This window comes from Neophocaena asiaeorientalis, unplaced genomic scaffold (genome assembly GCF_003031525.2).
Source record: "Neophocaena asiaeorientalis asiaeorientalis breed wild unplaced genomic scaffold, Neophocaena_asiaeorientalis_V1.1 scaffold21, whole genome shotgun sequence".
Taxonomy (NCBI): Eukaryota; Metazoa; Chordata; class Mammalia; order Artiodactyla; family Phocoenidae; genus Neophocaena; species Neophocaena asiaeorientalis.
In genome coordinates this window covers 3,647,844-3,675,154 of record NW_020174053.1, presented here as the reverse complement: position 1 = coordinate 3,675,154, position 27,311 = coordinate 3,647,844, and the positions used below count along the sequence as shown (strand labels likewise).

Below are 27,311 nucleotides of genomic sequence, written 5' to 3'. Positions count from 1 at the left end.
CCTCGTCATCCCTCCCCACCTCCCTACGTAGACACACCAGAATGTATCTTTGTGTTTGCGTCATGGGGGCTCTGCTTCCTGCTAAACTCATTGGAGCCCAGTATGCTTAATGGCCCTTTAAACCGTGTCTTAAATACCTCCACCTCTAGGAAGCCTCCTTATCGTAGGTAGGGAGCAGCTTCCTACTGAGTGGTGAAGCTGGTCTTTCTTACACATTCTGAGGCCAGGAAAGGGAGGGGCGGAGCCTGCAGGCACCCTCTGCAGATTTCCTGTGCCCCCAGAGCCCCAGGGCCGAGCAGTGCAGGGAAGTCTGCTGGCGGGTTTTCTCCTGGGCTTGGTGCTGGGGTGGACCACGCTGGGGACCCAAAAGAATGGAGAGAGGAGTCCTGGCTCCAGAAGGCGTGGTCTGTCACTAATGTGACAGGAAGGCGGGGGCTTTCACAGGCCTGGGCTTATCTTCTGTGCATCCTCCCTTCCAAGGAATCTCTGGCCGTGGCATCTGATGGTGGACAGTCCCGTCTGGGTCTTTAACCACTGGAGAATGTGCTGCCCTGAGCTAGTGACTCAGCCTTCTTGGAGTTTGGTCTCCCATCTATCAAATAAGCGGTCTGGGTGAGGGCGTCTCCGCGGGATCTGCCTTTTCAGGCCGCCTTTAACACAAACCTCTGCTGCCTCTGGAGACATCTATCTGCAACCCCAACACCCAGTCGGGACAGCCATGGAGAAGAGCTTGTTCCCTGGGACAGATCTAAAGGAACAAGCTTGCTCTGCTGTGTCAGGCCCTCTCCAGGACAGCGCTCTGACTGCCCTCTGGGTCCTGGGAGGATGAGGCACCAGGCAGAAGATTTTAAAGCCACCTTTCCCCATGTCCCACATACACTGGCGAAGGGTTCAAGGACAGGTTTTCTCAGGGGCTCCCCAGCTCACTTCCCAACACCCCAGGCTTTGGGTGGGGCCCCATGGGTGCCAGCTCCCTAGAGACAGTGAGGGAATTTCCTCCCTGCCCTGAAGTCCGCAGACACTTTTCTTCTGCCTACTTTCCCTTGACAGCTCCTGAGCTGCCCACAGGACCCCCTGCTCTCCAGCCTTTCCTCCTGCACGTGGCCCAGTAGTGAAGAAAGTTTTCCGCCCACAGAACCATTACCAGGCAGCTTGGGTCCAAGCTGTCCTCTGTCCCGAGCCATGTGTCAGGCTCACAGAGGGTGGAACCTTTCCCAGGGCCCCTCAGTTAGGGGAGCCCCACCTTCCCAGATTGCCCAGGACTGTCCCGGTTGTAACACCAAAAGTCCCGTCTGTGTCCCCAGAAACCCTGCAGTCCTGGGCAAACGAGACAGTGGGTCATGCTAAGTCCAGTGCCTCTCTTCTGTATAAAAGGCAAAATCCAGCTCCCTTTGGCCTCCTCCAGTCCCACTTTGGTCTGATTGTGATTAAAAGCAGCTTTCCCTGGTGGCCCAGAGTTGCAGGAGGAGAGGCTCCCAGGAATTCTCAAGATCTGGACGCTTTTGCACAGATGCTGCCTTGGTGCAGAGGCTGTTGGAGTGAGAGTCCCTCCTTCCACAGGGGCCGCAGCTGACCTGGCTGCCCATCCTTCCCCTTGGTGGCTCCTCAGATGGCATCCAGGGCAGCCGCAACTCATCTTGCCAAATGTTTTGAGCAAGCTGCTCCTGGAAGCCAGGAATACTGACTGCCCAGTTTCCCCAGGTCTCACTGATTTCTGGTCTCCAGAGCGTGGTACAAGGCTCAGCATGTGACAGGTGCTCGCTGAGCTCCCTCAGGAGGAGGGGATGGGGTGGGGGGAACTGCCACCCACATCAGAGCTGGGTCGGTCTCTTCTCCTGGCCTCTGCCTCCTGGAGGGGATCAGAGAGGAGCAAAGAAGACGCTGCCAGACTGCTAGAGCCCGCGGGGATTTGGTGGGGTTTGTTTTTCCTCGGCACTGTCTGCAGATGCGAGGGCATGAATAAAAGAGTGAGGAAGATTTACTGTTCCCACAGCTTGGCAGTAGCCCTGTATTTGTACAGCGGATCCGGGGGAGGAGAGGCGGGAGCAGGTGGGGATGCTGCTGGGGCTCGGAGAAAGTCAGACCCTTGTCAGTCTTTTTGCAAAGGCTGTGGGGTGCAAGTGAAGGTGAGGCTGGGAGGGGTCTACTTAGGCCAACTCTGCAACTACGGGGGTCCAGAGTGCCCCCTCCCCCCCCCCCCCCCCCCCCCCCCCCCCGGAACCAATACCAGGCAGCTTGGGGCCTTGTCCTGGAAGCCAGGAATACTGACTGCCCAGTTTCCCCAGGTCTCACTGATTTCTGGTCTCCAGAGCGTGGTACAAGGCTCAGCATGTGACAGGTGCTCGCTGAGCTCCCTCAGGAGGAGGGGATGGGGTGGGGGGAACTGCCACCCACATCAGAGCTGGGTCGGTCTCTTCTCCTGGCCTCTGCCTCCTGGAGGGGATCAGAGAGGAGCAAAGAAGACGCTGCCAGACTGCTAGAGCCCGCGGGGATTTGGTGGGGTTTGTTTTTCCTCGGCACTGTCTGCAGATGCGAGGGCATGAATAAAAGAGTGAGGAAGATTTACTGTTCCCACAGCTTGGCAGTAGCCCTGTATTTGTACAGCGGATCCGGGGGAGGAGAGGCGGGAGCAGGTGGGGATGCTGCTGGGGCTCGGAGAAAGTCAGACCCTTGTCAGTCTTTTTGCAAAGGCTGTGGGGTGCAAGTGAAGGTGAGGCTGGGAGGGGTCTACTTAGGCCACCTCTGCAACTACGGGGGTCCAGAGTGCCCCCCCCCCCCCCCCTCCAGCCTACCCCCTGCAGGAACCAATAGCAGGCAGCTTGGGTCCTTGAATCTTTAACCCAAGGGGCACATAACGTGCTGGGCCTGACAGGCAGTGCTGCCAGTGGGAACCCCGAAAGAAAGGGCCTCAGGCTGGGCTCAGCTCTCACTCATGGCCCTGGTAATGGACACAGTCGGCAAATGACTTTGAAAAGTGTCTTGCCATGACAAATATACCTTCTTAAGGATGTGAAAGGCCAGATGTGAATTTAGAATCCTTGAGTCTTTGGATTCTGTCCCGGAGCATGGTGGTGTCAGGAGAGCTGGTCCTACCCAGGGTCTTGTGGGAACCACGTGGGGCACTAATCCTGCTTTGAGGGGGGCGCCCACCAGTGGGGTGTGCCCTCAGGGAGAGAGGCCTGTGCAGTCTCAGGGCCACTTGAATCCCAGGGTCTAGAAGGGGGCACACGGGCTCTGGGTGGGCATATTAGCTCAGCCCTGTGAGCTTCTCCCCTCAGGGAGAGTCTGGTCAAGAAGGGCCAGGACAGGATGAGGCAAGTGAGGCATGGCTCTCAGCATCCCATAGGGCCAGCTGGCTCCTGCCTCACCCTGGTCTTAGCCCTAGAGGACAGGGTCCTATAAAGTAAGCATCCCAGAGCAGGGAGGGCTTCTCTTGTCTGGTCTCCATGGGAGTTGAAATTTATTCTGGTCCATCAAGTGAGACAGAGGTAAGATGCCAGAAGGAGATGGTCTCTTCTGAGCACCCTCTCTCCTCTGAAGCACTGGCCACATTTCAGGGAGCCCCACTTCCATCAGCCCTGCCCCCATGATGGTCCCTGGGCTCATGCCCAGTGGAAAAATACCCAGAGTGATTCTTTATGATTCCCATTCACGAGGTCTCTCAGAAGTTAATTCATAGAGGTGGGCGGAGTCAAGATGGCTACTAGGACGCGGAATTCGCGTCTCCTCACAACTAGGGCATCTACCAGGCACGCACACCTAAGGGTATGGGAGGGACCCCCAGTGACCAGGTAGGACGTGGGGCATGGGGGGAGTGAAGGGGGAGAAGTGGAGGCGGGCCGGGACTGGCGCCCCTGAGGGGCGGCTGGGGGAGGGGAAGGGATCCCACGCCCGAAGGGGGAAATTGGGGAACCCCTGGGAGGGCAGAGGATCAAAAGGGAGCGTGGCCAGGTTTCCCCTGCCCACTTGGGCCCCTAGGAGAACCTGCTGAGGTTCTGGGTCTGAACCTCTGCCCACCGAGGCCCCCTCCAGCCATGTGGGTCCTGAGGGAGGGGGAGGGAGGGAAGGGGGAGCAAAAGTAAAGGCAGGACCTCTGGGACCGGCACCCCTGAGGGGCGGCTGGGGGAGGGGAGGAGTTCCTACACCCAGCGGGACCCACCCACGGTTAGGGGTCCAGCGGCAACAGGGGGGAGGGGCGCGAAGGAACGGAAGGGAATGCTGCCAGTGCTTTCCCCGTCCACTTAGGCATCACGAAGCCTGTTGGGCTCCCGGGCCTGATCTTCTGTTTTCTGTTTTACTTTGTTGATTCATTGTTGTGGATTCTTTTATATTTTTATTTTTCCTAATAAATCTTTTATTTTATTCTTTATACTTTATTATTGTTCTCTCCTTTTGGCTTGTTCTCCCCCCCTCCCCTTTTTTCTTTTTTCTGTTGTGTTTTTTTTTACCTTGTCGCAGTTGTTTCAATTATAGTTTTTTTTCCTAATATCTTTTTTATCTTTCTAATTTTATTTTGTTTTTTATTCTTTGATATTGTACTACTCCTTATTTTTCTTCCTTTTCTTTATTTTACTTTTACCATGCCACGAAGCTTGCTGGATCTTGGTTCCCAGGCTGGAGGTCTGGCCAAGCTTCTGTGATGGGAGCTCTGAGTCCAAACCACTGGACTAACAGAGAACCTCAGACCCCAGGGAATGTCAGTTGGAGTGAGGCCTCCCAGAGGTCCTCATCTCAGCATCAAGACCCAGCTGTATCCAACTGCCTGCAAACTCCAGTGCTGGACACCTCAGGCCAAACAACCAGTAAGACAGCACCACCCATCCAAAAAAAAAAAAATGAAACGACAAAAAAATATGTTACAGATGAAGGGCAAGGTAAGACAAAATATGTAACAGATGAAGGAGCAATGAAGATGAAATAGGCAACCTACCTGAAAAAGAATTCAGAGTAATGACAGTAAAGATGATCCAAAATCTTGGAAACAGAATGGAGAAAATGCAAGAAACATTTAACAAGGATCTAGAAGAACTAAAGAGCAAGCAAACAGTGATGAACAACACAATTACTGAAATTAAAAACACTCTAGAAGGAGTCAATAGCAGAATAACCGAGGCAGAAGAACGGGTAAGTGAGCTGGAAGATAAAATAACTGCCAGGGAGCAGATTAAAGAAAAAAGAATGAAAAGAACTGAGGACAGTCTCAGAGACCTCTGGACAACACTAAATGCACCAACATTCAAATTATAGGGGTCTAAGAAGAAGGAGAGAAAAAGAAAGGGTTTAAGAAAATATTTGAAGAGATTATAGTCAAAAACTTCCCTAACATGGGAAAGGAAATAGTTAATCAAGTCCAGGAAACACAGAGAGTCCCATACAGGTAAATCCAAAGAGAAACATGCTGAGACACATATTAATGAAACTATCAAGAATTAAATACAGAGAAATAATATTAAAAGCAACAAGGCAAAAGCAACAAATAACATACAATGGAATCCCCGTAAGGTTAACAGCTGATTTTTCAGCAGAAACTCTGCAAGCCAGAAGGGAGTGGCAGGTCATATTTAAAGTGATGAAGGGAAAAACCTACAGCCAAGATTATTCTACCCAGCAAGGGTCTCATTCAGATTCGACAGAGAAATTAAAACCTTTACAGATAAGCAAGTGTTAAGAGAATTCAGCACAACCAAACCAGCTTTACAACAAATGCTAAAGGAACTTCTCTAGGCAGGAAACACAAGAGAAGGAAAAGACCTACAAAAACAAACACAAAACAATTAAGAAAATGGTAATAGGAACATACATATCTATAATTACCTTAAATGTAAAAGGATTAAATGCTCCAACCAAAAGACATAGATCGGCTGAATGGATATAAAAACAAGACCCGTATATATGCTTTCTACAAGAAGCCCACTTCAGACCTAGGGACACATACAGATTGAAAGTGAGGGGATAGAAAAAGATATTTCATGCAAATGGAAATCAAAAGAAAGCTGGAGCAGCAATTCTCATATCAGACAAAATAGATTGTAAAATAAAGACTATTACAAGAGACAAAGAAGGACACTACATAATGATCAAGGGATCAATCCAAGAAGAAGATATAACAATTGTAAATATCTATGCACCCAACATAGGGGCACCTCCGTACATAAGGCAAATGCTAACAGCCATAAAAGGGGAAATCAACAGTAACACAATCATAGTAGGGGACTTTAACACCCCACTTTCACCAATGGACAGATCATCCAAAATGAAAATAAATAAGGAAACACAAGCTTTAAATGATACATTAAACAAGATTGACTTAACTGATATTTATAGGACATCCCATCCAAAACCAACAGAATACACTTTCTTCTCAAGTGCCCATGGAACATTCTCCAGGATAGATCATATCTTGTGTCACAAATCAAGCCTTGGTAAATTTAAGAAAACTGAAATTGTATCAAGTATCTTCTCCGACCACAATGCTATAAGACTAGATATCAATTACAGGAAAAAAACTGTAAAAAATACAAACACATGGAGGCTAAACAATATGCTATTAAATAACCAAAGATCGCTGAAGAAATCAAAGAGGAAATAAAAAAATACCTAGAAACAAATGACAATGAAAACACGATGACCCAAAACCTATGGGATGTGGCAAAAGCAGTTCTAAGAGGGAAGTGAATAGCAATACAATCCTATCTCAAGAAACAAGAAAAATCTCAAATAAACAACCTAACCTTAAACCTAAAGCAATTAGAGAAAGAAGAACAAAAAAACCCCCAAAGTTAGCAGAAGGAAAGAAATCATAAAAATCAGATCAGAAATAAATGAAAAAGAAATGAAAGAAACAAGAGCAAAGATAAATAAAATGAAAACCTGCTTCTTTGAGAAGATAAACAAAATTGATAAACCATTAGCCAGACTCATCAAGAAAAAATGGGAGAAGACTCAAATTAATATAATTAGAAATGAAAAAGGAGAATAACAACTGACACTGCAGAAATACAAAGGATCATGAGATATTACTACAAAAAACTATATGCCAATAAAATGGACAATGTGGAAGAAATGGACAAATGCTTAGAGCACAACCTTCTGAGACTGAAGCAGGAAGAAATAGAAAATATAAACAGACCAATCACAAGCACTGAAATTGAAACTGTGATTAAAAATCTTCCAACAAACAAAAGCCCAGGACCAGATGGCTTCACAGGTGAATTCTATCAAACATTTAGAGAAGAGTTAACACCTATCCTTCTCAAACTCTTCCAAAATATAGCAGATGGAGGAACACTCCCAACCTCATTCTACGAGGCCACCATTACCCTGATACCAAAATCAGACAAAGAGGTCACAAAAAAATAAAACTATAAGCCAATATCTCTGATGAACATAGATGCAAAAATCCTCAACAAAATACTAGCAAACAGAATCCAACAGCACATTAAAAGGACCATACACCATGATCAAGTGGGGTTTATCCCAGGAATGCAATGATTCTTCAATATATACAAAAATCAGTCAATGTGATACACCATATTAACAAATATGATAATCTCAAGAGATGCAGAAAAAGCTTTTGACAAAATTCAACACCCGTTTATGATAAAAACTCTCCAGTAAGTAAGCATAGAGGGAACCTACCTCAACATAATAAAAGCCATATATGAAAAACCCACAACGAACATCGTTCTCAATGGTGAAAAACTGAAACCATTTCCTCTAAGATCCAGAAGAAGACAAGGTTCTTCACTCTTGCCACTATTATTCAACATAGTTTTGGAAGTTTTAGCCACAGCAGTCAGAGAAGAAAAAGAAATAAAAGGAATCCAAATTGGAAAAGAAGAAATAAAACTGTCACTGTTTGCAGATGACATGATACTATACAGAGAGAATCCTAAAGATCCTAACAGAAAACTACTAGAGCTAATCAATGAATTTGGTAAAGTTGCAGGATACAAAATTAATGCACAGAAATTTCTTGCATTTCTATACACTAATGATGCAATATATGAAAGAGAAATTAAGGAAACACTCCCATTTATCATTGCAACAAAAAGAATTAAATACCTAGGAATAAACCTACCTAGGGAGACAAAAGACCTGTATGCAGAAAACGGTAAGACACTGATGAAAGAAATTAAAGATAATACAAACAGCTGGAGAGAGATACCATGTTCTTGGATTGGAAGAATCAAAACTGTGAAAACGACTCTACTACCCAATGCAATCTACAGATTCAATGCAATCTGTATCAAACTACCAATGGCATTTTTCACAAAATGAAAAAGTTTCAAATTTATATGGAAACACAAAAGACCCCGAATAGCTAAACCAATCTTGAGAAAGAAAAACAGAGCTAGAGGATTCAGGGTCCCTGAGTTCAGACTATACTACAAAGCTACAGTAATCAAGACAGTACGGTACTGGCACAAAAACAGAAAGATAGATCAATGGAACAGGATAGAAAGCCCAGAGATAAACCCACACACATATGGTCAGCTTATCTTTGATAAAGGAGGCAAGAGTATACAATGGAGGAAAGACAGCCTCTTCAATAAGTGGTGCTGGGAAAACTGGATGGCTACATGTAAAAGAATGAAATTAGAACACTTCCTAATGCCATACACAAAATTAACTGAAAATGGATTAAATACCTCAATGTAAGGTCAGACACTTTAAAACTCTTAGAGGAAAACATAGGCAGAACACTCTATGACATAAATCACAGTAAGATCCTTTTTGACCCACCTCCTAGAGAAATGGAAATAAAACAAAAATAAACAAATGGGACCTACTGAAACTTAAAAGCTTTTGCACAGCAAAGGAAACCATAAACAAGACCAAAAGACAACCCTCAGAATGGGAGAAAATATTTTCAAATGAAGCAACTGACAAAGGATTAATCTCCAAAATTTATAAGCAGCTCATGCAGCTCAATATCAAAAAAACAAACAACCCAATCCAAAAATGGGTAGAAGACCTAAATAGACATTTCTCCAAAGAAGATACACAGACTGCCAACAAACACATGAAAAGATGCTCAACATCACTAATCATTAGAGATTTGCCAATCAAAACTACAATGAGGTAGCACCTCACACCAGACAGAATGGCCATCATCAAAAAATCTAGAAACAATAAATGCTGTAGAGTGTGTGGAGAAAAAGGAACCCTCTTGCACTGTTGGTGGGAATATAAATTGATACAGCCACTATGAAGAACAGTATGGAGGTTCCTTAAAAAACTAAAACTAGAACTACCATTTGACTCAGAAACCCCACTACTGGGCATATACCCTGAGAAAACCATAATGCAAAAAGAGTCATGTACCACAATGTTCATTGCAGCACTATTTACAATAGCCAGGACATGGAAGCAACCTAAGTATCCATCAGCAGTTGAATGGATAAAGAAGATGTGGCACATATATACAATGGAATATTACTCAGCCGTAAACAGAAACGAAATTGAGATATTTGTAGTGAGGTGAATGGACCTAGAGACTGTCATACAGAATGAAGTAAGTCAGAAAGAGAAAAACAAATACTGTATGCTAATACATATATATGGAATCTAAAATTTAAGAAATGGTTCTGGTGAACCTAGCGGCAGGGCAGCAATAATGACACAGACGTAGAGAATGGTCTTGAGGACACAGGGAGGGAGAAGGGTAAGCTGGGATGAAGTGAGAGAGGGACATGGACATATATACACTACCAAAAGTAAAACAGATAGCTAGTGGGAAGCAGCTGCATAGCACAGGGAGATCAGCTCGGTGCTTTATGACCACCTAGAGGGGTGGGATAGGGAAGGTGGGAGGGAGATGCAAGAGGGAGGAGATATGCGGACACATGTATGCATATAGCTGATTCACTTTGTTATACATCAGAAACTAACACAACACTGTTAAGCAATTATACTCCAATAAAGATGTTAAAAAAAAAGAAATTAATTCAGATAAACATGGAGAAAAATGCTAGTGTAGAAATAGATTGTACCTCCAAAGCCTCTCTCAGAATTCAATAAAAACTAAGGAGAATCAAAGCTAATTAGGTAAAAGGATGTATAGGTTTGTGTATAATAGATGTATATTGTGTCTTCCCCCACCCCTGCCCCATCCCCACTTCCCTGCTCCCAATGCATGTGTTGAAGTCCTGACCCTCAATGTGACTGTATTTGGAGTAGGGCCTTTAGGGAGGTAATTTAGGTTCAATGAGGTCTTAAGGGTGCAGCCCTAATCCCATAGGAATGCTGTCCTTATAAGAAGAGGAACAGACACCAGAGCTCTCTCTCCTTCCTCATTCACATGGAGAAGAGGCCATGTAAGGACACGGTGAGAAGGTGGCCATCTGGCAGCGGGGAGGGTAGTTCTCACCAGAAACCCATTGTGATGGCACCTTGATCTTGGACTTCCAGGCTCCAGAACTGTGAGAAATAGATTTGTTCTTTAAGCCACCCAATCTGTGGTTTTCTGTTACAGCACCCCTAGCATTTTAATAGAAAACTAAAGCACTGTAAAATACACTCATAAAACAGTAGAATCAACACAAGAGCAGCCCAGGGTGTTCCAGTCTCATATGGAGCCTGTGGCTCAGTTATTCTTTTTGCCACGTGTGGGACGCATTTAGAGGAGGCTGGATGGGAGGAGAGAAGAGTGCTGGCCCCAGAGCGCTGAAGTCTGGGTCCTAATCTGTCTTCCATCGCTTGTTAACCGAGCCCAGCTGTCACTGGACTTTGCTGAGTTTCTATTTTCTCCTCTATGTAATGGGACTAATAATATACGTCCTGTGCAACTCACAGAGCAGATGGGAATACCAGTAAAATTAAGTAATGAGAAGGCTTTTCAGATTGCATAGAGCTAGGCAAATGTGAAAGGTTATTGTTTCCAACCTGTAGAGGCAAATCTGCCAGATGTCATATCTATTCAGTCAAACCCCATTTATTGAATGTCTTCTTGGTACCACGACCCCTCTAAGGCTTCAGCACCCAGAACTGAATAAAACAGCACTACCTTCGAAGGGTTTATGATCTAGTTGGAGACAGACACTAAGAATGGGTTATATTTATTATTTGCTAAACAGCACAAATATGGAATATTTTGAAAGAGTTGGCTACAACTACTTTACTACCATTTACAGATAGATGCTTGCTGCCAAGAAAGAATTGATGTGGTAAATGTAGAAATTTCCCACCTACTATATTAGCATGTAAGGTTTTAAGAAAGCCAATGGAGGCAACAATGTTTTGATCATAATTGCAGAAGTGTGGTTTCCATATCAACATATTTGTGAGAATGAAAAGCCCAAGACAAAATGCTGACTCAAATTCGCAATATGGCTAGCCTTGATTGAATCATGTTTTCTTAATAGAAAAGCTGAGCTCCCTTCCCTTCCCCAAGCGCCCCTCCCCCAGGACTGCCAGTGCCTGGCCAAAGTGTTCATGCTCCTGTACACGTACACACAAACACGACGGTGGGTAAACGGGGGCCCTCAGAGGGGTCAGATGAGGCTCTTCTTGGAATCCTGGGTCCAAACCTTGGCCCATCACTTTATGTCCTTGCGTCTTGGTTTCCTCATCTATATAATAGGAGTAATACTACCTCATAAGGTTTATTGTCTTGAGACTGAAATGATATCAAAGGTATTATTTATCTTGAAAGAGTAACAGAGTATTCATTCAGGTAGTCCAGAACATAACTCATTCCGGAAGGGCTTTTCCCATGCTTGTAGGAGGTGGGCCAGCAAGGCATGAGAGGCTGCCTTTGGTACTGTGCCTGCCTTGTCAGTACCGTCACCATGGAGGACCCAGTCCTGCCGGATCTCCCCTGCTGGCCTTGGACCATCCCTTCCTCTCTCCCTTCTCACCTCTTCCCTTTCCTCTTCCCTCCCTCCTCCCTGCCTCTCTTTCCTTCACTGTTACTGAATACCTGTTGTGTGCGGATGTAAAGATAAATATCTCACTATTTCAGTAGAAGCTCACAGTCACGTGGGAACTTGGACCAACCATTTCAGGACAGGGCCAGGAATAAGGTGCTGCAGGAGCACGGATAAGGCATGGAGCTGGGTAAGGAGATTCCATTGAGTTGGACCTTGACTGATGAGTGTCAACTGAGTTGGGGCAGGGGTGGGGCGGATGTGGCTGAGAGGGGAAGAAAGGACAAGGGCGTTTTGGGTCAAGGGAACAGCGTGAAAAACCTGACATTTCTGGGAAATGCCAAGTAGTTCTGTGCAAGTGGTCCTACGATTATGGACTGGTCTGATGCCAGTGAACAACATGTGGGCATGAACCAAGGAGTCCTCACTTCATTCTGTGGGAAATGGGGAGGAGTCACTGAAAGCATTCAAGGCGGAGAGAGTCACAGTCAGATCTTATGTGAACCTGTGCGTATATAATGGAGAGGCTCCTCTGGGAGAGGCACGCGTGTGGGCACAGGCACGCATCATAACCGATAGAGTCAGATTTCTAGCTTATTTTAAAAATAAAATCTTTGTTTGGAACCCTTAAATAGATGAGACAGAAACAATGTTTTGTTAGTATACTTTTAGCTTACAGTTCCAAACTGGTGATACCTACTTAGTATGAAACCAATGTGAGCAATAATGTCGTTTGGACGAGCATAGGAATTTGAAGTCAGGGGCTGTGCATCAAATTGCAGAGTTATATCAGTTTCTGGACCCAGTTGACTTCCAGGTTTTGGTTTGGTTGCAAAGCGCCGGGAAATCTTGACTTATACAGCTAAGTAATTGCTAATAGAGATGGGTTTTTCATGGCTGGACTTTTAGTCTCAGGACACTCTTTAATCAAAAGGGGAAAACTTCGGGCTTCCCTGGTGGCGCAGTGGTTGAGAGTCTGCCTGCCGATGTAGGGGACACGGGTTCGTGCCCCGGTCTGGGAAGATCCCTCATGTCGTGGAGCGGCTGGGCCCATAAGACATGGTCACTGCACCTGCGCGTCCGGAGCCTGTGCTCCACAACAGGAGAGGCCACAGGAGTGAGAGGCCCGCGTACCGCAAAAAAAAAAAAAAAAAAAAAAAGGGGGAAAAACTTCATTCAGAAGCCTGCATAAAAATATGTTAATTTCGTATTCTAAGTTAATGTGCTAATGGTCTCTAATGTACGCAAAATGGTAAAACATGTTTTCATTATGATTTAGTTTGTTGAAATATCTTAACTTTGGCTACCATAACAAAATGCTATAGACTAGCTGGCTTAAACGACATAAATTTATTTTCTCACAGTTCTGGATGGAAAGTCCCAAGACTGAGGTCTAGAAGGGTTTGGTTTCTCGTGAGTCCTCTCTTCCTGGCTTCTAGACAGTGCGCTTCTCACTATGTCCTCACCTAATGGAGAGAGAGAGAGTTCTGGTTTCTCTTCCTATAAGGACACCAATTCTGTCATGGGGGCCCTACCCTTGTTACCTCATCTGAACCTAATTACCTCCCAAATGCCCCACCCCCAAATACCAACACCTCGGAGGTTAGGGCTTCAACATGTGAATTTGGGGGGAACATAAACATTTATGAACAGTCATATAGCACCAAGAAATCCTGATTTTCACAGTTAAGCAGTTGTAAATAGCAGTAGGTTTTTCACAGCTTGACTTTTAGTCTCAGGACAGTCTCTAATTAAGGGAAAACTTAACTCAGAGGCCTGTGTAGCAATGAGATATTTTGGCAGCCTAAGTAAGTGGGCTGGTGTTCTCCATGTACCCAGCTTGGGCATATCGCATTTTCATTGTGCTTTAGATGGTTTTAATATATTTTAAATGAAATTTAAATCAAATATTTGAGAAATCCCGAGCCACATATGGAAACTGAAGATACACGAGATTATTCCTACCCTGAGATTAAAGGGTATTATGTGATTTGTGTGTGTTGGTCATTCCCTGGGGGACAGAAGTTGGCTCTCACCATGGCCGAAGTTGGACAGTTAGAGTTGCACTAATACCTACTTCTTCATTGTGGGTGTTGAGAGGCACTTCTCTCAAAACTGGCAGGATGTGTGTGTGTGTGTGTGTGTGTGGTGGCTACACAGGGTTAGTCTTTCCCATGAACAGCATGTAGCATTTGTGTAATCTTGGTACCTGTCTGATCTATGATCTTCGGGCTTCAGGAGAATCCCAGCAAATTGTCAGCCTATTGAGAGACCTCACATCCATCTGGAAAATTCTACCTGCATACACTTATGGAGATTCCATGGACTACAAAAGCTCACCAACAAGAAGCTGGTAACAGCTCCATTTACTGAGTACCTACTATATGCTGGGCACTGTTTTATGCACCTTGTATGCACCAACCTATGGGATGATTGCTCCTATTATCTCCATTTTACAGATGACGATATTGAGGTACCAGGAGGCTAAGCATCTTCTTGCCCAAAGTCACACAGCTAGTAAGTGGCAGAGCTGGGATTTGAACCCACGGTCTGGCTCTAGAGCTTGTATGCCTAATCACCATGCTCCCTGGTGCCTGTTGAAGATAAGAATTCACATTAGACCTCTGAGGTCAAATATCTTATCACTGGGAACGAGCATTGCATTTGTTCATAATTTTTCCCAATAATGCCTTCAGTGCTAGTCATGGAATGTAGGTCCTTTATGATGATATTCAGGATGGGGTTTCAGTAGTGACTGTGCCACATGCAATACAGTTGGGGAGGGCGACTTACATGTGTGTGAACTTTTTGGAAATGTGCTCTTCGGAGCTGTGCTTGAGCCCTCCCTGGTCTGGATTCATGATACTATCATGAAAGTCAGTAAACTGTCCTAGTGGGTCTATGAGCCAGGAAGCCTCTGTTTCTCTTTTAATTGCAGGATCCAAGATACCAAGAGGGTGGGACAGACCCGGTGCAGAAAGCTGGTGGGATCCTGAGGCTGTGGGTGTGATGTGGTCCTGGCTCCTGAATCCACCTCAGACCTACTATTTTTCTGGCCTTCGTCCTTCCAAGTAAAGAGAAAGAGCCCATTAAGCTTCCACCAAAGGTAGGGGGTTGAAAAGCGTAAGAGGAGACTGGAATGAAAGGGAATAGGAAAAGCAGCTAAATTGACAGGAAACAGCAGACTGTGTGTGTGTGGTGGGGGGCAGCCATTGCAAACCCAGTCTATTAAGGGAAGGTCCCAAGAGGCCAGGCGGGCTGTAAGAACAAACACTAAGCGAACAGACAGAGTAAATGAAGTCAGTCAGAGCCGCACAGGTTGACAGGACCAGCACCCTCTAGAATCAGGTCATGGGGTGGCAGCTGACCCGTCTGTCAAGGTTTCAAAGCAGTCACCACACCTTGAAGTTGGAAAGAGTTTATTTCAGGATTAACAAAAGGAATCTCCTGCTGGGAGCAATTTTATGGGGCTTGTTATCTCTGGTGTTCACACTGGAGGGGGAGAATAGCATCAAGGAAGGATTTAATGAGCTCTTGGGGAGCGGGAGGGAAAGGGCTATTAAGGGGAGTCAGCGAGGTGCAGGGAAGCTGTCTGTGTTGATGGGATCGTCACCGTGAAGCTCAGCAGCCCGCCCCTCCCCTGGCCCCCTGGTGCCATTGCGCACCCAGGTGGACACAAGTCACTGATGCCTAGTGACCCTCGAGGGCTTCTCAGCTTCCGGCGTGCGGTACCCATTCCTGGGCTTAGTCTGAGCATCGTGCTCAGAGTTTGCATACCGCTGACTCATAGCCCAGAAACCTCAAGGGGTCAGCTTCCCAGGTCATGCCAAGCTCAGGCTTCTGCAAGAGCAAGGAACTGGTTCCAAGCTAACCATGGCTCTGAGAATTGAGTGTGCGGCTCCTTTTCTTGTGGCCAAACCACTGCCCCTGGCTCAGAACAGGTAGGGAACCAGTGCTTTTGGGGACACATCATTTGTATCAGGCACTTGAGCCAGGCACGTTAACTATGCTGGTTCACTGAATCTTTACAAAAACCCTGCCGGGGGCAGCCTGTTCTTTTTTTGTGTAAATGGGGAAACCAAGGCTCATAGAGGCTAAGTAACACACCCCAGATCACACAGCTGGTGAGGGTTAGAGACAGCGTTCAGCTACACATTTTTGGGGGGTTCCCAAAGCCCCAAATGCAATGTGTTCTTTGCATTACCCCTGCCTACTGAGGAGAAGGCAAGAAGCTCACCTCTTTTCCTGAACCCCGGGAGCAGGTGGAGGTGGTGCAGTGCCTCCCAGCGGGGCCAGGGCCAGAATGTTCCCCTCAGGACTCAGATGCTCTCCGTCCTTGCCCTGACCTTGGACAAGTTATTTGACTGTTTTGAGCCTCACTTTCCAACATGGATCACATGGGAATAATACACTCCCTTTCCCCTTCGCCGGGCTGTGAATATCAGATCAAAGCAAATGTGCAGAAGCCCTTTGTCACCAAAAGGGACATGATTATACATGGAGCTTTTTGGTGACAGAATTATCAGCATTAAACTGCCCAGTGCATTCACCCCCTTCTTCCAGAACATGCACCCCTGGGGATCTCGGGGAGAACGTTGATCCCCAAAATGGGCTTGAATGATGTGATGAAGGTCTCACTATTCGGCCAAGAGAAAAGTCGTTTATAATTCCTTTCAGGGTCTGGTCTGGTCCTGGTGGGGAAGGGTGGGGAAAAATCCATCTAAGAGGCAAAACTTTCTTTTGTGCCAGCACAAGAAAGAAAATCATTTTTGGATTCAGGGCCTGGGCAACCTGCGGAGTCCAGGGAACAACGGAAGGTGCCTGGGCTCGAGGCGAGGGCAGGCCCCGGGATGAGGACGGCAGCTCTAGCCAGAATCCTAGACGTTGGATGGGGGAGGGAGGATGGTGTTGGTAATTATGCAGAAGGAGATGATGGGTCCATGTGGACCCCTGGGAAGGACCTGTGGGGCTCCACTCAGTGGGGCTTGTCTCAGGGCTGCAGTGAAGGAGGCCATGGGCTTTGGAGCCCTCCTGAATCCCCAGATGTTCCATCTATTTCCTAGTGGTGGGGTCCCACTGAAATTGCCTCTCTCTTTTTTTAAAAAAAAAAAAAATTTAATTAATTAATTTATTTTTGGCTGCATTGGGTCTTCTTTGCTGCAGGCGGGCTTTCTCTAGTTGGGGTGAGCGGGGGCTACTCTTCAGTGTGGTGTGTGGGCTTCTCATTGCTGTGGCTTCTCTTGTTGCGAAGCATGGGCTCTAGGCTCACGGGCTTCAGTAGTTGTGGCACACGGGCTTAGCTGCTATGTGGCATGTGGGATCTTCCCGGACCAGGGCTCGAACCCGTGTCCCCTGCATTGGCAGGCGGATTCTTAACCACTGTGCCACCAGGGAAGCCCTGCCCCCCTCTTAAAACACTTTGTGCTCTAAAGAGGCTTCATCCCTCCCAGAACACCCCTTTCCTGCCACTTGTCCCTCAGCCTATTCTTTCTGGCCTGTTGGGGACAGAACACAATCTGATCGACACCTCCCACTCCTGCCCTTGGTCCTCCAGACCCATAACGGCTTTTCCTGTGCTGCTTTTCTTCATTTTCTGCAAGCATCCACTGAACAGCTGCTCTGTGCCAGGCACACAGGACGGGGACAAATAAACGGACACTCGTATTAATCATACCTTTTCATTTTCTGATGCTTTGACCTCTGGGCCTCGCTGACCCTGGGGGGATTGCCCCTCCCAGGGCTGGCCGGTTCCTAGAGAGAGTAAAGGACACCCCTGTAAGTGTACCTTTCACATGCAACCCAGCTACTCCAGAGCCCACGCCCCAAACAGCTCCATTACTGGGCTCTTACACCCTGGACCACTAACCACCCAGGTCTGGGCACCAGACAACAAAAGGCGGCCCCTACACGCAGCCCAGCCAATGGAATCATCCTCCAGCCTCCAGCCTCCAGTGTCCAAGCCAGAAACCTGGGGTTATCCTGACTCTTCCCTCCCTTCCTCCTCCAATCATCAGAGTCCTCCGAATCCCTCCTTGATGGTCCTTGAGCTGGAGCCTTCCTCTTCTTTCTCACAGCTCCTTAGCTAGGGCTCTCTTCATCTCCCCTTATGCTTTTGGGTTCAGCTGGTCTTCCTGATCTACTTGGCCCTCACTCTACACCACCACCAGGTTGATTTTCCTAAAACCTACATTGGATTGAGCCATTCCTCTGTCTCAAGTCTGTTCATAGTTGACTTGAGTCAACTATGAGGGTAATGTCAGAACTCCTGAATCAAGTACACAGACTCCTGCAAAATCTGGTCCTCCTACTTCTCTGGTGTCGTTTCCCTCACTCCGGCTCTTGAACTTCACCTGCTGCCCTTTGTGTGCTCTCAGAGTTGCCTCCCCACACCTGCCCTGACAGTATCACACTCTCTTCACTCTGCCAGGCCACCTCCTACAGATCCTTCAAACTCGTCACTGATTCCTTCCTCCGTGAAGCTTTCCCTGACTCCTACTTCTCCCTCACCCGGGACACCTTCATCTTTGGTGTCCTGGCACCTCTGCTTGCACACTTCTGACACTGCATGGGCGTCACGGTGGTCGCCTCTGAGGGGAGGTTGTTGGCCTCCCCTCCCATCCTGAGTGCTCTCTGAAGGCAAGGACTTTGCCTTGTTCCCAGCTAGCTGTGGAAAGGACCAAGTTGGTTCTTGGTAAGAGTTTGTTTGATGAGCATGGAAGGTCTGGAGGACATGTAGGGAAGGGACCAGGGCTGTGCCTTGCACTGGTGTCTTCGTTTCATCGCCTTCAGCTGAGAGCTGAGTGTGTCCAGTCAGCTTCCTAGGAAATGGAGACTCTTGCCTGTGCTCCTACGATGGCGATGTGGGTTTTCACCATTAAGTGCCTGCTGGAAATGACCTTTCTCTATGCCTAAGAGCACATCTCATGTTCTGACATGAAGCCATTCTCGAACTGGGGAGAGAGGGAGGAAGGAAAGCCCAAGAGAGGAGTGAGAGGAGAAGGTGCCCACTCTTGGGGCCAGTCCCCTGGCTGACCTGTTAGAGACTAGTAAGCTGCAGGTGCCCTTCCTTTAGAGGAACTGCCCTTTAGAGACTTGTGGGGAATCAAATGGCTTGGGACGGCTTTGGATCGGAGTAAAGAGTACTCTGAGCCTGGCACCTAAGGTGCCTCTCCTGAGGCCCGGGAGAGTTGCTAAGAGGATGAGGAAGTCCCCAATGGATGGTATTACCTACTAAACAGAAACTCTGAGATGCTGGAGTCCCACTGGAACCCTGTGAGCTGTGACACACTGGGTTGTCTGGTCTGCAATCCCCCTGTGGGCAGCAGACCAGGATAGACAGATAGGACAGGAAGACAGGAAGAAGGACAGGGTCTGTTCAAAAAGTTCCATGTGTGTGTGTTTTGGAAGGAAATGGGGAAGTAGGAGGAGAGAAGCAGGGAGGGGCAGCATCCATGTCCACGTGGAAGCCAGACTCGGGGGGATGGGGGTAGTGGGGCTGTACACACACGCTTGCTCCTTGGGGGACTCGTCACTCCCCAGACGTTGTCACCTGTGATGACCCCCTGGCAGGGGTGAGGCGTGATGCTGACAGGGCAGTAGAGTGGTGGTTGAAAGCAAGGCCGCTGACGTCACACTGACCTGGAATCTCAGCTCTGACCCTCGCTGTGAACTTGGGCAGACTACCTATCCTTCCTGAATCCCATATGGAACAATGGGGATAATACCTCCATTAAAGACCCGTTGTGAGAATAAACTAAGATGATGTATGCAAAGAATTTAGCACATTGCAGGCACATCCACACTCAGGGTCTGTCCCCACCGCTTGGATCGATCTTCCCCTAGATGGCCACAGGGTCCCCATCTCAGGTCTTTGCCGTTCTAAAAAGAGCAAACCCTCTCTAGCCCTGGGGATACCTGATTCCTTTTTCTGCTTTATTTTTACCCATAGTACTTATCACCATCTAACATAGTATATATTTTCATAGGCTCCATGAAGGTAGGAGTCTTTGTCTGTTTTATTTGCTGCTGTATCGCCAATGTCCGGCACATGTACTAGACATTTATGGAATGATTGCCTCATAAAGGATATCATTAAACTGTAATTACAGTAAGTCCCTTATATGCAAAGGAGTTCTGTTCCGAGAGTGAATTCGTAAGTCCAATTTGTTCGTTAAGTCCAGCAAAGTTAGCCTAGGTACCCAAATGACACACTTATAGTACTTTCCACACAAATAATACATAAAGAACAAACACAAAAAATAAAGAAAACATTTTTAATCTTACAGTCCAGTACCTTGAAAAGTACAGTAGTCCAGTACAACAGCTGGCATCCAGTGAAGAGGCAAGAGTTACTGACTGCAGGAGGGAGAAGGGCTGGGAGATGGTAGAACTGGACTGTCAGCAATAGGAGATGGAGGGCAAGCTGCAATTTCACTCACCTCTGATGTTGATGCAACGCATGTTTGCATCTTTGAAAGTTCACAACTTGAAGGTTTGTGTGTAGGGGACTTCCTGTATATATACTAATTACTGGACATTTTTGCTATGTCATGGCCTGCAGAATAACCAGATCTCCTGGACCGCCTTGCCAAGGATCTAGGTCCCAAAGTCAAAGGGGATCTTCCTTCTCTTAAGCACCAGACACGAGGGAAGGAAGATGGAATTCATACAGAAACTTTAATCATCAGTGGTTCTCTACCCTGGTTGCACGTTAGAATCACCTTGGCAATTACCTTAGAAATACCAACGCTGGACCTGGTGCCGAAAACTTGGCTTCTGTGCACTAGTGCCGAATCAAATCTCAGAGACAGAGTTTTGGGTGAAGTAGAAAATAACAGCTTTATTTCTTTGCCCGGCAAAGGCGGACATAGTGGGCTCCTGCCCCCAAAAACTGTATGTCCCAACCCAGGGGCATATGATGAGGAGTTTTATACAATGGTTCAAGGGTGGGGTTGCTGATAAGGAGCAGAGTGTGTGCAGGGCCTGCACTCCTTTAATCTGGCCTCAGGTGGCTTCCTGGCTGCTCCTCCCTTGTCTCTGCATCCCCTCCCTTCCCTGATTAGCAATTGTTCGAATCTGCCCTTTGGAACTCAGGGAAGGTCATGGAGGCTGGAGTCTGTTCCCTACAAAAAACAGGGAACAGAAAGGCTTCCATGCCCAGGAGCCCCACAGGGTCCTGCTCGGTTTCAGGCCTGCTTCCAGAAATTCTGATTTAATTGCTCTGGGATGGGGTTCAGATTTAAAATTTATTGGTAAGCTTCCCTATTGATTCTGATGTTGGTGGTCAATAAACTACATGATCAAAGCTGCTGAAGGCTGGAGAGTGAGCTGGTCTTGCACAGAGGCTGACCATTGAGGTTGGAAGAGGGGTGGAACCATCTCAGGATAGGCCAAGGCTGCGGGAGGATTGAACATTCCAGCTCCTGCTTAAGGGGATAAGAGACATAGCCTGGGGGAGGAGGACTTGCGTCCTAAATCTATAATCGAGTTTATGTGGAAATCAGCAGAGTATACCTGCAATCAGGTGGAACGCTAAGGTGGGAATTTACAATAAAGGGACAATGAGCCTGGGTCTAGGATATTCTGGATCCCTCTACTCACTGAGGTGGCCTGAGGTCACTGCCCTTACCCCACACGATGCTTCCCTCTCCATCTCCTTCCTCCACATTTCCACACTTAGCCAATGATAGAGATGCACAGACTCCTGTGACCTGGAGTGAGGCTTTTTCAGTCCCAGTCACACGCAAGTGGGCTCCACAGAGAGCGAATGTTATCACCTTCCCAAGCTCTGTGCATGTGTATCTCCTTCATTCTGCCTGGACTTCTGTCCATTAGATCCAAGCAGAAGCCTGCACGTACAGACCCATGGTTCTTTAGCATGAACCAGAATCACCTGGAGGGATTATTAAAATGCAGACTGCTGGACACGCACCCCCAACCCCTCCTCCCTGCCAGAGTTTCTGATTTTGTAGGATTAGGGTGGGCCTTGAGAATTTGCATTTATAATGAGTTCCCAGGTGGCATTGGTGCTGCTGGTCTGGACAGCACACTTTGAGAATTTCTGCTTTAAAAAACAAGGTCCTTTCAGTCTGGATTTTCTGGATGTTAACCCCATATAGGGTGTCAATAAAAAATTAATCAGGGAACTTCCCTGGTGGTGCAGTGGTTAAGAATCTGCCTGCCACGGGCTTCCCTGGTGGAGCAGTGGTTAAGAATCCGCCTGCCAATGCAGGGGACATGGGTTCGAGCCCTGGTCCGGGAAGGTCCCACATGCCACAGAGCAACTAAGGCTGTGTGCCACAACTATTGAGCCCACGTGCCACAACTACTGAAGCCCATGTGCCTAGAGCCCATGCTCTGCAGCAAGAGAAGCCACCGCAAAGGAGAAGGCCACACACCAGAACAAAGAGTAGCCCCACTTGCTGCGACTAAAGAAAGCCTGCGGGCAGCAACGATAACCCAAGGCAGCCAAAAAAAGAAAGAAAGAAAGAAAAATTAATCAGTCTATCTAAGAAAGAGATGGAAAATTTTATTCGAGCCAAATTGTAGATTACAACCTAGGAAAAGCATCTCAGAAAGCTCTGAGAACTATTCCATCCATTAGAAGTCAAAGCACAGTTATGTAGGTTTTTTGAGACAAAGGTCTCTCTCTCTCTCTCTCTCTCTCTCTCTCTCTCTCTCTCTCTATATATATATATATATATATATATTAACATCTTTATCGGAGTATAATTGCTTTACAATGGTGTGTTAGTTTCTGCTTTATAACAAAGTGAATCAGCTCTGTACATATACATATATCCCCATATCTCCTCCCTCTTGTGTCTCCCTCCCACCATCCCTATCCCACCCCTCTAGGTGGACACAAAGCACCGAGCTGATCTCCCTGTGCTATGTGGCTGCTTCCCACTAGTTATCTATTTTACATTTGGTAAGTGTATATATGTCCATGCCACCTCTCACTTCGTCCCAGCTTACCCTTCCTCCTCCCCGTGTCCTCAAGTCCATTCTCTACGTCTGTGTCTTTAAAGGTTTGTATATTAAATGATGTATTATTGACAGTTTGCACAATTCAGACCTGCAAGTACAAAGTGGTGGGTCATCGTGACCCCATACAAAAGCAAGAAGGAATGTTTTCTTTTAAGGAGTCGTCTTGTTGGTACTGGGAGAACGTTGCTCTTTATGGCTCAGCAGGTATTTCTGCCAATGGGAGAGGTCTGGTCGATGCATAACGCAGGTGCACAGTGCACAGCAGAGGGGAGAGAGGAGGCCAAAGGGCTGAGAAAATTTTTTATGTTTAAGTTTTTCTTGTCTTGCCATAAAATGTGAATTTTATTTCACGAGGGAGAGTCAAACCCTGACACACTCCTGGAAACCCAGGATATAAAGCTGTGCACCTTGTCCTCTCTTCACAGAAACTACATGAGAAAACACTTGTTAGCCTCCATCAGCATCTCCTCTAACCACTGCAAAATATAATCCTTTTCTTTCTACTTTTTTTCTTCTGTTTCTCAGCCCTTTTCTCTTTTCTGGCCCTCATTTTTCATCTTTTAAAATATTCTAAGCTATTCTATCACTCGGCTGTTTCGTTGCACATGCTGAATTCTGTGCCTGGAATTCCCTTTACTTTTCTCTGTCTGGCTGATTTATTTACCTCTTTGGGTTTGAAGGAACAGGCAGTCACTCAAATTACTTTATTTTACAGGGATTTTATTTTAAAGACCCCAACGAGAGGCTGAACAGGTTTCAAAAAGAGCAAAAACAGTTGGGTGGTTCTGATTTCAGAGCGGCTGAAGTGACAGCAGCAGCAGAAAGTTGTGTGTCTTTCTTCTAATGTTTGGCCACTAAGTGACTCTGCGACTCTCTGTAACGTGCTCCTTGCTCTACTCTCTACCAAGTAACTTATGCTTCCCCAATAGTCTATTTTTTCATCCTCTCTATAGCTTCTGCTTCCTTTCCTTCATGTTATTCATAGTTTGTGCTTCCTCCTAACTTTGGTTGCCATGGCTCAAGTTCCACCTCACTGATGTTCTTTCAGATAGGGTGGATGGATTTATAAAGGCTGTTTCAACGGATTTATAATTTGTATGACAGTAAAAGTACAGGAAGTGGTCAAGGAATAGAGCTATATTGGAGCAGCTTTTGTAATCTATTGAAATTTAGTTAGTATTTATCCAACATAGATTGTTTTAAGTTAGGATGTTAATTGTAATCACCAAGGCAAGCACTAGGAAAATAACTCAAAAAACAGAATAAAAGAAACAAAGGAATTAAAGTGGCCTACTAGGAAATATCTTTTTAGCACAAAGAAGACAGTAATGGAGGAATAGAGGAATAGAAAACAAACAGAGAAAACAAACAGCAAAATGCAGATGTAAACCCTACCTTAGCAGTAATTACATTAAGTGTAAATGGACTAGACACTACAATCAAAAGGCAGAGATTGGCAAAATGACAAAGACAGAGAATGGCAAGAGAAAAGGATGTCCACTCTTACCACTTTTATTCAACATAGTATTGGAATCCCTAGCCAGAGCAATTAGGCAAGAATAATAAATAAACGGAATCCAAATCAGAGAGGACAAAGTAAAACTGTCACTATTTGCAGGTGATGTGATATTATATATATTGTAGAAAACCCTAAAGACTCCATCAAAAAAGTGTTAGAACTAATAAATGAATTCAGTAAAGTTGCATGATACAAAATCAATACACAAAAATCTGTTGCATTTCTATACAATAACAAACTATCAGAAAGAGAAATTTAAAAAGTAATTCTATTTACAACTTCATCAAAAATAATGAAATACCTAAGAATAGTTTAATGAAGGAGGTGAAAGACCTGTATATTGCACAGGAAAGGAAACAACCAACAAAATGAAAAGGCAACCTACTAGACAGGAGAAAATATTTTCAAATCATATATCTGATAAGGGACTAATGTCCAAACCAAACCAAACCAAAAAAAAACCTTCTACATCTCAGTAGCAAAACTCAAACACTCCGATTAAAAAATACGTAGAAAATCTGAATTGACACTTTTCAAAGAAGTCATATACATGAGCAAGTACATGAAAAGACACTCAATATCACTAATTATCAAGGAAATGCAAATCAAAACCACAATGAGATATCACCTCACTCCTGTTAGAATGGCTATTATCAGAAAGACAAGAAATAACAAATATTGGCAAGGATGTGGAGAAAAGGGAATGCTCATGCACTGTTGGTGTAACCACAATGGGAAACAGTATGGAGGTTCCTCAAAAAATTAAAAATAGAAGTACCATATAATCCCACAATTTCACTTCTGGGTATTTATTTGAAGAAAACAAAAACACTAACTTGAAAAGATATATACACCCCTGTGTTCCTTGCAGCATTATTTACAATAGCCAAGATGGAAACAACCGAAGTGTCCATCGATTGATGAATGGATACAGAAATTATAACATATAGATATGGATCTATATATAAAATTCAGATATCAGTTATAAAAAAAAGAGTGAAATCTTGCCATTTGCAACAACATGGGTGGACCTTGAGGGCATTATGCTAAGTGAAATAAGTCAGACAGAGGAAGACCAATAGGTTGAATGGAAAAGGATGGAAAAAGACATTCTATGCAAAAAGAAATCAAAATAGAGCTGGAGTGACTATATTAATATCAGATAAAATAGACTTTAAGACAAAAATATTTATTAGACAAAGAAAGACACTTTATACTGAAAAGGTTCAATTCCTCAGGGAGACATAACAATTATAAACATATATGTACCTAACAAGAGACCTCTAAAATACATGAAGTAAAAACTGGCAGAATTGAAGGGAAAATAGACAATTCAACAATAATTGTTGGAGACTTCAGTATACACTTTCAATAATGTATAGAACAGCTAGACAGAAAATCAATAAGGAAATAATGAAAACACTATAGATGAACTAGACCTAACAGGCATCTATAGAACACTCCACTAATTATAGACTATACTTTCTTCACAAGTTCACATGAAACATTCTCCAGGATAGACCATATATTAGTCCACAAAACGAGTTGTAAAAAAAAATAGACAATAATAAGTTTGGGTGAGGTTGTAGAAAAACTGGAACTCTCATAAATTGCTGGTGGGAATGTAAAATGGTGCAACCACTTTGGAAAACAGTTTGACAGTTTCTCAAAAGGCTAAAATATAGAGTCAACATATGACCCAGCAATTCCACTCACAGGTACATAAAATATATGTCCGCATAAGCACCTATACATGAATATTCATAGCAGCATGATTTGTAGTAGTCAAAAAGCAGAAATAATCCAAATGTCCAACAAATGATGAATGGGTAAATAAAATGTGATATAAACACACAATGGAATATTATTTGTCAAAAAAAAGGAATGAGGTACTGATACGTTTTATACGATGGGTGAACCACGAAAACACTGTGCTAAGTGAAAGAACCCAGAAACGAAAAACTGCATGTTGTGTAATTTCATTTATATGAAATGTCCAGAATAGGCAAATTTACAGAGGCAGAAAGGAGATGAATGTTTGCCAGGGTTTGGGAGTGAAAGGAAGGGGACAAGATTTCTTTGCGGTGATAAAAAGTCATATAATTAGATAGTTCTCATGGTTGCACATCTATCTCTGTGAATACACTAAAAATGACTGAATTGTATACTCTAAAAGGATGAATTTTAATGTCATATGAATTACACTTTAATAAAGCTATTGTAAAAACGTGTTATAAAATTCATGGGCCCATATGAGGTATAGTAATTTATCAGTGAACATTTAGAATAATGGGAAAAGGAGAGGTACTTATGAATTTGTTTATTGTACAGTCTGGGCACGTGAAGAGTCTTCATAATCAACTCTTCCTCTTCAGGCCCAGGAGCCATCTCTTTGTGTTCTATATTGTAAAATTTGCAGCTCCTGGCTAATTCTGTATCTCCTCCTGAGAAAAAGGAAGCTTTGATATTTTTATGCACAATTCCATGGCTCTTAGGAACGTGTTTGCGTTGAAACAATGCAATCGTCTTGCCTCTGGAACTCCCTAATACCATGTAGTTAAGGTTGGTTTGCATCATTACTCATGACCCTGCATCATCTGTCATACCACCTGTGAGTACCGGCTTCTAATGACTCTCTCAAAGAGTGGTACTGTGCTTCTTTGTTGATGATGGCCACAAATGCAAGTCTTACCCAGAGTCTTCTAGAGATTGGGAACAATACTTTGTATTACGTACGTTAAATCCATCCTTTGAAATTTTATACCATAAACTTTAAACAGCACATTTTACAAACATACCTTCTTTTGACTTTGCTTGGCACTTTAGAATATGATTTCTTTCAATATTGACTTCACTCCTATTCCATACAATGCCACCTGCAGGGAGGATAGATGAGGGACCCGTGAGTGGAAGAGGAAGGGCAGTCCTTTGTC

General features: G+C 45.1%; 1 protein-coding gene across 1 annotated transcript in view; it reads left to right on the top strand.

The window, feature by feature from the left end:
- TMPRSS5 (transmembrane serine protease 5) overlaps positions 1-18,429 on the top strand; it is a 32,765-nt gene extending 14,336 nt beyond the window's left edge. Inside the window, exon 13 of the mRNA XM_024754270.1 lies at positions 18,298-18,429. Coding sequence (XP_024610038.1) covers positions 18,298-18,429 — 132 coding nt within the window. The remainder of the gene's footprint in view (positions 1-18,297) is intronic.
- The last annotated feature ends 8,882 nt before the right edge of the window (positions 18,430-27,311 follow it).